This window comes from Colletotrichum chrysophilum, assembly GCF_026319265.1.
Source record: "Colletotrichum chrysophilum strain AFK26 chromosome Unknown scaffold_66, whole genome shotgun sequence".
Taxonomy (NCBI): domain Eukaryota; kingdom Fungi; phylum Ascomycota; class Sordariomycetes; order Glomerellales; family Glomerellaceae; genus Colletotrichum; species Colletotrichum chrysophilum.
The window spans coordinates 135,442-147,513 of record NW_026517353.1 but is presented as its reverse complement, the minus strand read 5'-3'; the positions used below and the strand labels follow the sequence as shown (position 1 = coordinate 147,513).

The 12,072-nt window shown below is 51.7% G+C and overlaps 5 protein-coding genes across 5 annotated transcripts; 2 read left to right on the top strand and 3 right to left on the bottom strand.

Moving 5' to 3' along the window:
• Positions 1–583: 583 nt before the first annotated feature.
• Positions 584–1,604, bottom strand: COL26b_007920 (uncharacterized protein; the record flags this gene model as incomplete). The annotated part of the gene is made up of 4 exons (XM_053180699.1): positions 584–827; positions 885–921; positions 985–1,490; positions 1,555–1,604. The coding sequence occupies 4 exons, from the start codon at positions 1,602–1,604 to the stop codon at positions 584–586; spliced, it is 837 nt and encodes a 278-aa protein (XP_053035378.1).
• Positions 1,605–2,328: 724 nt separating this feature from the next.
• COL26b_007919 (uncharacterized protein) lies at positions 2,329–3,895 on the bottom strand (the record flags this gene model as incomplete). The annotated part of the gene is made up of 4 exons (XM_053180698.1): positions 2,329–2,442; positions 2,494–2,905; positions 2,956–3,428; positions 3,491–3,895. 4 exons carry the CDS (start codon positions 3,893–3,895, stop codon positions 2,329–2,331), a joined length of 1,404 nt encoding a protein of 467 aa, XP_053035377.1.
• Positions 3,896–4,642: 747 nt separating this feature from the next.
• Positions 4,643–6,270, top strand: COL26b_007918 (uncharacterized protein; the record flags this gene model as incomplete). Its single annotated transcript, XM_053180697.1, has 3 exons — positions 4,643–5,014; positions 5,214–5,447; positions 5,749–6,270. The coding sequence occupies 3 exons, from the start codon at positions 4,643–4,645 to the stop codon at positions 6,268–6,270; spliced, it is 1,128 nt and encodes a 375-aa protein (XP_053035376.1).
• A 2,671-nt stretch (positions 6,271–8,941) lies between these two features.
• COL26b_007917 (uncharacterized protein) lies at positions 8,942–9,521 on the bottom strand (the record flags this gene model as incomplete). Its single annotated transcript, XM_053180696.1, has 2 exons — positions 8,942–9,339; positions 9,512–9,521. 2 exons carry the CDS (start codon positions 9,519–9,521, stop codon positions 8,942–8,944), a joined length of 408 nt encoding a protein of 135 aa, XP_053035375.1.
• Positions 9,522–11,113: 1,592 nt separating this feature from the next.
• Positions 11,114–11,834, top strand: COL26b_007916 (uncharacterized protein; the record flags this gene model as incomplete). Its single annotated transcript, XM_053180695.1, has 3 exons — positions 11,114–11,425; positions 11,506–11,761; positions 11,824–11,834. 3 exons carry the CDS (start codon positions 11,114–11,116, stop codon positions 11,832–11,834), a joined length of 579 nt encoding a protein of 192 aa, XP_053035374.1.
• Positions 11,835–12,072: the final 238 nt, after the last annotated feature.

Here is a 12,072-nt window from a genome sequence, read left to right as displayed (position 1 = left end):
CCATCCTCGGCGTGGGTACGCACTTGACGCGTCAGTAGTGCCTGTGATATATGCAACTACCCGTCGGGTTTCGAGTCTCGAGTCTCGGTGTACGGGAAATTTAGCACGGTGTTCTCGAGACACCATAATGCCGCAGAGGGGTTCACCCCAGGACAACAAGCAGATCGAGATTCTGGCCCTCGAGTGATTTCCGGCACGCTATGTCACACGGCTAGGCTAATTGAGGGCCAGGCCAGGCTCGTCGGAAAGACCCAACGGCGGGAATTTCGAACGGCGCGTGCCACGTCAATTAGCGTTGATCGGGGCTGAGTTTAAGACAGCATAAAGTCGGCTCGACCGATCAACGCTTATAGCCTCATTTCATCCACGTGGAAAGCTTCAACCTAATCTCAACGCTTATGTTGAACAACAGGCGCACCTGGAATTAGCCTATTGTTCGATACTACATCACGTACGTCCGTAACATCCAGACTCTTCAGCCCCAGGAGCTAGTATCGGAGCTGAAGCTTTCTGGATTTTCTCGCTGGTGTTATCATCAACGTGTCCATCGCACAAATGACGGACCTGACCACGGCGAACTCTCTTATTGCTTTCCCAAGTTCCGAGGGGGGTCGGTGGGAGGTCCATCGGGTGTCACGTAGGCCTTCGTGAGTCCACCATCCACAACCAGGTCATGAGCGTTGACAAAGCTACTCTCGTCGCTGGCGAGGAAAACAGCAGCTTGTGCTTGCTCGATAGCCTCTCCAAATCGGCCCGTTGGGAAGTGAACCTCTCGTCTGAATCGCTTCTCTTTGTCTTCACCCAGAAAGTCTTGAAGCATCGGAGTACTGTGTCGTGTTAGAATAGCAATCAAACAGCTGAGGTATTCGTGTAATAATGCTTACTTCAGAGGTGCTGGGCAAATGGTATTAAAGCGGAAGCCTGTGGATGGGCATACCATTAGCTGGCGAAAGCATCACATGGTGCAGAGTCCGCGGTACTCACCCTCTCTAGCGTGCACAATCGCCATCTCTCTTGTGAAAGCCATAACAGCACCCTTACTGGCAGTATATGCCACCTGAGGAGTTGCGGATCCGACAATTGAAACCATGCTGGCAGTGTTGATGATGCTGCCCTTCTTCTTGCCATGCTTGCGCAGAGATCTGACGGCGTATTTGCTTCCATACCAGACGCCCTTAACATTGACGTCAAACGTCTTGTCCCAGATTTTGGCAGGGCACTCTTCGGCGTCACCATCTTTCGGATGCATGATGCCTGCGTTGTTGAAGATGACGTCCAGGCCGCCCCAGCTGTCCAACTGAGCGACGGCTTTCTCTACCTCGGACTCCCTCGACACGTCAACAACAAGTGATTCAAGAAGTCCTCTGGCTTTGGGTACAAGCTCCTTCACACGGGCCAGGGCTTTATCCAAGATTGAATGGTTGATGTCGGTCATCAGAACCGAAGCACCCTCCTTATACATGAGAATCGAGGCTTCGAGGCCAATACCACTGCCATGTACATGTCAGTAGGGTTTACCAGGAGAAGGCAAATGATGGGAGAAAAGTGACATACCCAGCGGCACCCGTGACTATAATATTCTTCCCTTCGAGTCTGCCTGACATGATGCTGTGGTTCTTATACGACTGGGCAGGTTGGAGTCAAAACAGCTGAAGGCTGAAAAGGGAACGTAGGTTCAGGCTACTTCCGACGGGTTGATGTCTAATGAGCTCTCACTGATGAAACGCATCCTCACCAGGCCTTTATATAGCTTGTGTCCTTCAGATTGATCGCATCTGAATGTCGCCGGCCGCGACGAAGCTGCGTTCTGGTGGATATGCGGAATCCCGAGCCCATGCCCCTTGCGCGGGGTTCTTCGACCGCCATCGGCGGCTTCCCGATCAAAGCTCCGACTACTGGGGTGTTGGAACATGTATGCTTATCAGACGGCTCCGATGCCAACGTGGGGGTTCCGGACCGCGGTCGTCCCGAACTTCCGTTCCTTCACAAGAGACCGCGCAGCACATTAATGCCGAACACTCAAGACCTCATTTGTTTAGTGATATCAGGGTCATAATGTTGGACAAGCTGATTGTGCCTTGCGTAGCTGATTCACGTTGGCCTTGATGCAAACATCATGCTATCCGCGAATCGCCGTATAATCTTTCATTGGGAGAATCTCTTATGATCAAGGGCCCACGTTCGTGCACATCTCTGGGTTAACGTCAACGATGCTGATTAAAGCTTGAGGATTTGGCTTTGTGCCGGGACAAAATTTCGTCATTTGAGTGGTACAGAGATCTAAAGCTGAATACCACCTATGCAAGAACTCCATATCACATCTAGCTCCTAAGCCTGTTGCTGCTTGACATGATAACTTTTCAACTTGACGAAGAAATCAAATCCCTTTGGCCCCAAAGTGCATCCCAGCCCCGACTTCTTCCAGCCAGTCCAAGCAAGATCCTACAACACACGTTAGCAGCTTGTTTACGATCTCACGCATTTGGAGCCTACTGGATTGGGGTAATCACAACGATTGACAAACACGGTGCCAGCCTCGAGACTCTCAATCATCTCCTCTCCACGAGGGATATCTGTGGTCCAAACGCTGGCAGTCAGGCCATAGTCCGTGTCGTTCATGAGTTGAATTGCCTCATCGTCGTTCTGGACACATATCACAGGGTTGATTGGGCCAAAAGTCTCCTCCTTCGCGATTATCATGTCATGTGTGACGCCTGTGAGAATCCGCGGGGTTACATAGTTGCCGTCAGCGGAAGGGTTCTGAAATGTGGCATTGAACGGCGTGGCATCACGGGCGCCCTTGTTGAGTGCATCTTCGACTTGTTGTTCAATCAACTTCTGGGCAGCTCGTGAAATGACCGGCCCAACGTTAGTTGATGCATCCAGCGGATCGCCGAGTTTATACCTGGGTTTTGTCAGCGGGGATGCACCAGTCAGATTCTCTACCAGACTTACATCTTCAACTCATCTTGCAGCTCTTGGACAAAAGCATCATGGATGTCTTTATGCACGTAAATCCGCTCCACAGCGCAGCAACTCTGGCCTGAATTGAAGACAGCGCCATCCACAAGCTGAGCTGCTACATATTTCAAGTCCGCGTCAGGCCGCACGTATGCTGGGTCATTCCCTCCAAGCTCAAGGTTCAGAGGGATCGTGCGATGGGCCGCGGCTTCACGCAAAGCCAGCCCTCCCGCAGTCGAGCCGGTGAAGCTCACCGCTTGTATCTCGGGGATCTTCACAAGTTCGTTGAGAACGGCAGGATCTCCGGACTGGACTACCTGGAGGACGTTCGTAGGCAGACCAGCTTCGGCAAATATCTCGGCGATTCGCGTGCCGACTAAAGGTGTTTGCGGCGACGGCTTCAAGATGACCGTATTTCCAGCTAAGACTGCTGGAACCAGCGCGTTCACGATGATGAGGTACGGGAACTGGAAAGGGGCTTTGGTCAGTTACACAGGAATTCGTGGCCGTTCATAGAATATTGACATACGTTCCATGCGAATACCACGAGAGTCGGGCCAACTGGGACCTTCTTGATCCATCTCCTGAACCCTGCCTCGGGACGACCAGGTATATCGCGCAAGGCTTCTTCGGCGATGTCGAGAAGGTAGTCGGCACGCTTCTGCATCGTCTCAATTTCCTTATGGCTGTACGCAATAGGGCGACCCATTTGCTCACTGAGTTCGCGCCCAAGATCATGCTTGCGTTCTTGGATGAGCTGTAGGCCTCGCATCACCATCTCCTTTCTCTCCGACAGAGACAACAGCTTGAACTTTTGGAAGGCATCCTGAGAGGATTTGGCGATGGCCTTCGCATCTTCAAGACTCGTACTGGGAGTGTTGAAAAGGACCTTGTTGGTTGACGGAGAGATCGTTTGAATGGCAGTGGTAGACATTATGGAAGAAGGATGGCTCGGATCCGAGGGAGACCAATTGGTGATGCCCAGGAGAGAAAATGGTTATCGGAAGTTTATGGTAAGCATCACCGTAACTTTGGGAATTGATGCATTGTGGCCTGTAAGTCCTGATATAAAGCTTATCGGCATGCATAGCCTCGCCATATCATTGATGGCAAGTGAAATCGGCTGAAATGGTGGTTCCCGAGCTGTAGGGACATCTTCAGATCGTTGCCGCGATAAGGGAATGTTGTCGGTATCATGAGCCCCGATCGGGCCAAGGTTTGCCGTATCCGACTCGATCACGGGGGTTCATTGCTAAGGCCGACAGTATTCACGGGTCACCAGAATCTCACCGCTCTCCAAACATGGTGCTGCTCAACAATGATGGAGTGATGAGCGCGATGGCACCATGGGAAACCGCGCTATCGCGGTCTCGGACCGCGCCGCCCGATCGCCCCGCATCAGGTCCCCCGCACATAACGGACATCGGGGCTTCGGGGTCGGATCATAGCCGGCCGGGTGAAACGGTCACTTCAACAACTTCCAATCCGCAAGCCAATGTTGCTGGGCGGCGAGTCTGAATCCATAGAGCAGGCGACATCCATGTAAGTTCGATCAGAAGGAAGACTTTGTACCAGCCCCTTTCTACTCCTTGACAACTAAAAAGAGTCAAGAACATCCCCTTGATCTCCAACTGCACCTTGACATCATCCCCTGCACGCCATATTCTTCCCGTCAACAGCAATGGACCAACGCTCACAAGCCACATTATGCACCCTCCGAAGCGCCACACATGCCAGCACTATTGCAACCGTGGACAACATTGAGGCTATTTTAGCAAATGATGAAAAGGTCAGGGTCGCAGGAGTTGATGCCGACGGTATCCTTCGAGGCAAGATCATGGACAAGGAGAAGTTCTTGTCCTGTATTACCGGCGGATTCGGCATGAGTTCTGCCATCTTTGCCTGGGATATCCACGATGTTTTATTCACGACAGAGACGAAGATCGCAACAAGCGAAGATGGATTTGCCGATTTTGTTGCTTTCCCCGACCTTTCATCCTTCCGGAGACTCCCTACAGAAGACGACATCCCTTTCTTTCTTTTGAGCTTTGCTGTAGGCAACAGTCCGGTCTTCGCTTGCCCGCGTAGCATGATTCATCAGCTATGTGATAAGTTAGCAGAGGCAGGGTGTAGAGCCCTTGCTGGAGGTACGCAACCCTTTCCCGGATTCATTGACCTTGAGCTGTTCTTCAGTGGAGTGAGAGCCATAGAGCTGACGTTGAGAAGTGGAGCTCGAGTTCATGAAATTTCAGACACCCTCAGAAGACGGATATGGATTGCCACAGGGCAGACAAAACCTGTCTACGTTCTTGGAGAAAAATACACCTTCGGCCTTGCGTCCTCTTACTGGCGGCATGTTTGGCTACAGCACATCACGTCCGATAGCCTCGAAGAAGTACTTCCATGAGATATTTGACTTTAGCAAGAAGGCAAACTGCGGGTTGGAAGGCTGGCATACGGAAAGCGGCCCCGGCGTCTACGAGGCTGTAAGTCGCCCTATGTTGTTTGAATGATACGTTCAACTTTTGAACGACTTTCTAACGGTCATGCGCACTTCAAGGCTCTAACGGTCAGCCCAATCGACGAGATGGCAGACAAAGTTTCCATTTTCAAGTGAGTCGAACTTATGTTGAGGCTATCAAACTTGCTACTAATATCAACAGACTGATCACCAAATCGCTCGGAGTGGAACACGGAGTGACGCCTTGCTTTCTCGCCAAGCCAACCCACGGCCTGCCTGGCAACTCAGGGCATATCCATGTATCTCTAACCAATCTGGACGGAAAGAACATCTTCGCTCGGTCGGGTCCCCCCGATCAAACAGCCGCATGGCCAGACATCGCACAGCTATCTGACGTTGGTAGATATTTCCTGGCCGGGATTCTCGTAGCTCTGCCAGATATCATGCCTCTTTTAGCACCGTCGATCAACTCTTACAAGCGCTTGGTGGAGAACTTCTGGGCCCCCGTAGATATCAGCTGGGGCCTCGAAGACCGCCTTGCCAGTGTGCGCCTAATTGCGCCTCCGGTATGCAAACCAGCGGCGACAAGATTTGAAGTGCGCATCCCAGGAGCCGATCTGCATCCCCATTACGCTCTGACGGCGATCGTGGCTGCGGGCTGGCGAGGTGTTATGAAGAAGCTGGACATACCCATCCCGCCCGCGAAGATCCAACGCAAAGACACAAAGCCTGAGTTGCTTCCTGACTCGCTCCTTGAGGCAACACACAGATTCAAGGCACCTGATAGTTTGGCCAGAGAGATCCTTGGGGACGATTTTGTGGACCTTTCCTGCTACGAGAGAACATGAGCTGCGTGTGTGGAGGGAAGCAGTCACTGATTGGTAAGACCTCTTTCTGAAGCTATGGGATGAAGCTGACCATCACAGGGAGTTTCGACGATACATTGAAGTAGCCTGATGGCGATAATAGGGCTGATTGGAAGAGGAGCTGTGAGAGGGGTGTCTAGGCCAAGTACCAATTGTATTATTATCTACCTATTTGGTCTACGGACAGGTCTGGGTCACTCAGCCTCGTATATGGAGATCTAGATTTCAGAGAAGACTTCGCATCGGGTTCCCCTGCCTCGCTCCTCAATGGAACCATTTCTATGCTAGTGTCACCCAGCCGTGTAGTCGAACAGCCTCTGCAAACCATTGCATCCGCGTTCCCGCGCGTTGCTGCGGATCCAGCCGCCAGTTGGAACAGTTTCCAGTCTGCTTGAAGGAATACCAGGTCGGCTAATAAAATGGCCAAGAACATCACTGCAGGACTCTTTTGCTGAGGTACCGAACAAAGGTACTCGGCCATGATAGTGGCATCCTTGCATAACAGAGGACCTGTTTTTGACCGGAACTTCGCATAAGTCTCATTCAATGGAGTAAGACCGATATCGCCGCCGCGGCCAAGTATTGCACCAGGGGCTGGGATTTCATTGAAACGACTTGGGTTCAAGCCGCCAATAGTTGCTGAGTCGTTGAGAAGGCCTCCCTCTCTTCGAAATTTGTTGTCTGGGGCCATGATCGCGTACTGAAGCCCGTCCTCATCTAGGAGAATGTTTGAGGCGTTGCAGTTACCGAGATCCATGGCAAACAGGGAGTGCATGATTCTCCCGTAATGCAGACCTTCTGCAAAAGGTGCCGCGACGAAAAACTAACGTATTTTTAGGCCTTTCTCTTTTACAAAGTCTGAGAAAAGGTCCCTGAGTCGGACTTATGTCTGAGTCATAGCCAGTGTCCCCCAGATCTTGCATCCCGCTATGCAAAATCTGGGCCTTAGAAAAGGCCAGCCACCACTGCAGGTTGAAGAAGCTATTTGAGCGAATGCTGTGGGCAAGTTAGATAAGTTGAGACTCATGTGTTCAGGATATAACCAACTCTTTGGTCGTTCTGTTCGCAGTAAAGGAGAGCTGAGCAGAGGTGAGGTACTGGTCATCCCCAACGACTTGAGAGGTCGCAGTCAAAACGCCAGCAAAGTAGGCGTTCGAGAGCCGACTCCCCCACCACACGCTTGAACGGGTCTCGTAATCATCATCGAGTACATAGTCGTAGATAACGTCACTTTCGCCCGAATATTCAGCGTCGATGGTGACATCTACAAGACCAGAGTCGGAAATCACAACACAGCGAAGGCTGGCTGCTACTGTCGAACGCCCCCATGATAGCCACCATGAAGGCGGCTGAGCGTTGTCGCTTTTGATGAGATTAATCTTGAGTGTATCGAGATGACAGTCTTCGAGAGTCGTATTCCTGTAGCCAATGGCAGGTAAATTTGCGAGATGGTCCATCACACGCTCAGTATCGGTCTGCCGAGGCTTGATGCTTTTAACCTTGTAGTCAAATTCGAGATTAGAAGTGAAGAAAGAGCTCCCAACCGTCAGCAGGTGAGGCTGATATTCAGCGTTCATATCGTTCTGCCAGTTGAAACGCCGTTTCTGGAACCATCTGTAGCAGTAGTTTGTAATTAGTCAGAGGAATACGCCCTTTGAGATGTCAAATAATACCTCGAATGGAATGATGCTTCGGTGTCGTTAAGGCTTTCGGTGTAGATGGTCTTGAGGTAAAAGCCGTTGGAGCTGAAATTGACTAGGGAAAACACCACTGCCAAAATGAGCCCACCACCGATGGCCGCGGGTGTGAACCATCGAAAGGGATACGGCCTTGTGACAGGATACTCGAACCAAGATGAATGCATGTTGAACTGCGAGTTGCACATTCACCTCATAACGGGTAAAATTAGTGAAGTCATGAGTGAGCAACTATGATCAAATTGTCTCACTGCTGTTCCCTTTTTATGGTGCGTCAGCAAATTGCTGTGCCGCTGTAATGAAATTTCTCAGGCAGAAGTAAGCCTATTTCTTTTGTTGCATTGTGCCCACAAGGGAGCCTGTTTCAGCGAATCGCCCAGGGCCTCAGTCAAGGTTGAGTAAACACTAGAGCTGACTGCAGATGTAGCGTGTGATCGAAACTCAGCCCTTGCCGCAGACAGGGGTCTGGACCGGCACGATATTAAAATTAGGCATCAATCTGGATTTTGACCGTTCCCACAAGCTTCGAACGTAACGAAAGCTTTGCAAATAGGTATCTCAAGTTTTAAGTAAACATGGTTTGGAACAAAAGGGCAGTCCATTAGCACCCTACAACTTTGACTACTAGGTGGGACTCAACAGTCCCAGAGTAGCACTAGACCTCGGAACTCATCTTACACCACAGAATCAACTTTATCATGTATGCTTAATGGCGTAACTGAGTGCGTTGTAGTAGAAGTTCGGTACTAGCAACGTGTGTCAGCAGACTCATCAGACATCTCTATGCGTCAAGGATACCCACGATGGTGGGTTCATTGATAGACAGCTTTGAGGATCTCTTCCCAGCTTTTGAGCTGATGAATGTGTGGAATCAGGCCTCCTTACTCACTAGGGATAGGCTGGGGACTCTGATGACTGGAAATTCTCAAGCCGTTATCAATATGGCGAAAGTTCAGCTACTCGGGCTTCAAGGTAGTTGGAGGGACTTGCGGGACGGGGTCCTCGTAGTTCACTGTACGCCAAGACTGACCTTCTTTCTTTGACACGAGGTCTTGGTTCATAGCTGCCCAATCGTTGCTCCCAACGCGGGGGCATCCGAAGATGTATTCGTCACCCGTTTGGATTTTCTCCTGGGTGAGCTTGGCGTCATCGACGAGAATCTGAGCGTAGGAGAAGGAGGAATAGGCCCCGCCAAGAGAGTGTCCTGTGACGTGTGTTCGGACCGTGCTATCAGTAGTCGCTGTCGGTATCTTGTCCACGCAGACTTTGAATGCCGCAAGGATGTACTCGTAGGCAATGTCTTCCTTGGCCTCGTACTTGCCAAACATGCTCTTGTAAACGTTGAGGAAGACATCTTGATTTTGGGGGTAGCCATTGGCCTTTGTAAGCTGGTAGTAGTGGTTGACGAGGACTTAAGCTAAGCTCAGCGGATTCGTACCTTTGAAAGCGATGCTAGCAAACGGCTTTGCTTTCTACGACTCAAAAGCTGGCTCTGATTGGAGTCGGCAATTTAGCTGCCTGCTAACAGTAAAACATTAGCGCTGTGGAACTAAATGAAACGCTTTGTATCTGCCCAGTATCGTCGCTAGGGTATGGGTACGTCTTAGGCATGGTGATGGGTGAGACATAAGCCAATTATCTTCAAATCACCGAACCTAACCATCTCAAGTGATGAATTATAGCCTCTGCGTATCGATTGTTTGTCATTCAGGCGATCGATTCAGTCCCGAAATTATAACCCTTATCCGATGTATTTCTTATGAAGAGGTTAGCTAAGGGCCATCTGTCTTGCCTTGGTTGCCTTGCCGAAACGCGCAGAGACGAGGGATGGACAGCGATATTCAGACTATGGACATCATGATCGCTCACTCTACCGCATACTACCCCAGTCGTATTTCACTCGGTCAACGGAGTGGTGAATATCGCCCCCTCAGCTAGAATTTCTGCCTCACAAGTTACAACTCACAACAGACAGAAAGGCGCGCCAACTGCTTCCCCATATCCACAACACCATCAACAGGTGGATCAACTGGGGGAAGCACATCTCTCCGCACTTCAACCTTGGCGTCAGTCTCGCCTTGGCCAAGTCTCCTTTTCGTGGTTCCAAACCTCCAATGCAACACAAGTCATCCCCCTGATCTCTCGTCGGGATGTCCCTGTTGGGGTAGCGTGGCATCGTTCCGACCAATCCGAACCTTTACCGCGATGGCTCCGGCCCAAAAGCGGGCCAGCGGGTCTTCGTGAATGCGACGGACCGCGCTCCAACGACCCCCGCAATCTTTCCTTATCAGGCCCATGCAAAACAGCTCCTCGTTCAACTTCATGTCGCCAATTGGGGAGCTGGATATCGCCTCAACACATCACCTCATCACATACTCTGGGTCATCTCGCTATCAGGCCCAGACTTCCATCGAACTTTTCTGGTCTCAAACACAGAGCCTGGGCGCCGTGACGCGCGCCCTGCCCGATGCTGATCCGATCCCATGAACTCTTCAAAACCCCGCCGTACCCTCGCTGGGCCCATCTTCCGCGTCCGCACGGGATGTCTGACGTGCCGCGGCCGCAAGAAGAAGTGCGATGAGACGAAGCCGCGGTGCCGCGGCTGCGAACGCAACCGGCTCGAGTGCAAATGGCCCCCGTCTGCAGCCCCCAAGACCGCCCCGCCGAAGCCGGCCGGCGCATCGGAGACCGCGCGGCAAGAAGGCGGCGAATCTGCCGGCGCTTCTGCCCAGTCAGAGGCCTCTCCCAGCATGCAGGAGTCTCCGCCTCGCCAAAGCATTCAACCCTCACACTCTTCGCCAATGGGCCAGAACACATCGCCATCTCAATCGTCAGAGTCACCGAGCGGCGCGTCAACGGGATCGAGTCCACGGCCACCAACGCGAGCGTCAGCAGCAGACACGAATGATCCGCAATCATCACCAGAGAACCCTCTCGACTTCTTGGCATCACTGGATTTCCTATCCTTTCCTACGCCAGCCATCCCTGGCAGTAGTCGTCAAGATGAAGAAACCCCGGAGGTTCCGACGAGCCTGGTGACAGCTTCACCTGTGAGAGCTGCGGCGAGTCCAGTGACGCAAGTTCCAAGAACGCTATCATTCCTGCCTGGAACTAACGATAGCTTCTCAATGGAGTTGCTGAGCCATTACCTGGCTGCCACAACAATCAGTATGGCCAACGGCTCAACAGTACAGAACCCCTTCAGCGAGCAGTTGATACCAATGGCTTTTAAGAGCGACCTCGTCTTGCAGCTTCTTCTAGCACAGAGCGCGGTTCATCGAGCAGCAAAGTCTCTGAATGACTTCGACAGTGTCGCCAACACATACTATGATCGATCGCTGCGGTTGTTCCAGCAGAACCTTTCCAAGTTCATGGGCGAGCAATCCAGGGAACAAACATTATTACTGGGCATAGCTGCCCTGATTCTATGTTTCATCGAGGTAAGTATCTCCCAGCTGTCGTTCCTTTGCTACCATGACATCTTTCATCGAGGCTAGATGGTTCCTAATAGCCACAATAGACAGCCAAAGGCGACATCAACGGCACGACCTACGACCATCTCATCGCAGCGAAGTCGCTCATCGTACCCTCACTCCCCCTCCTCATCTCTCTCCCAAAGTCTATGAGACAATTTCTCGTCGAATACTACGTATACACAGCAACGCTCAGCATGATCTCGATAGACGCCCGGATCAGTGACCAATACTTCCTGGACAACGACATGGCCCTCTTGGCGACGGAGCTCGTGGCGGAATCCTATGTCGGCAACTTGTGTGGTACCTGGCTGAACCTAATCCTTCTGATCCCTCCAATATTTGACCTCGCCCGCCGAGTACAGACCCGTTCTAGCACGGCAGGCTGGCGGCCTTCGGCTGATGAATTCATGCTCTTCGCCCAACTACAAAGCCAAGTGCAGGCCTGGACCCCGAACCCGGCGGTCAGCCCAGACGTCGCGCTGGCTGGATACGTGTACCACAAAGCTGTGACTCTGTATCTGTACACGGCCCTTCACCCTCTGTCTGGGGATGAGAATGGGATCATGGCTGCGGCTACCCAGACGGCGCTTGCGGAGGCATTATCACATTTA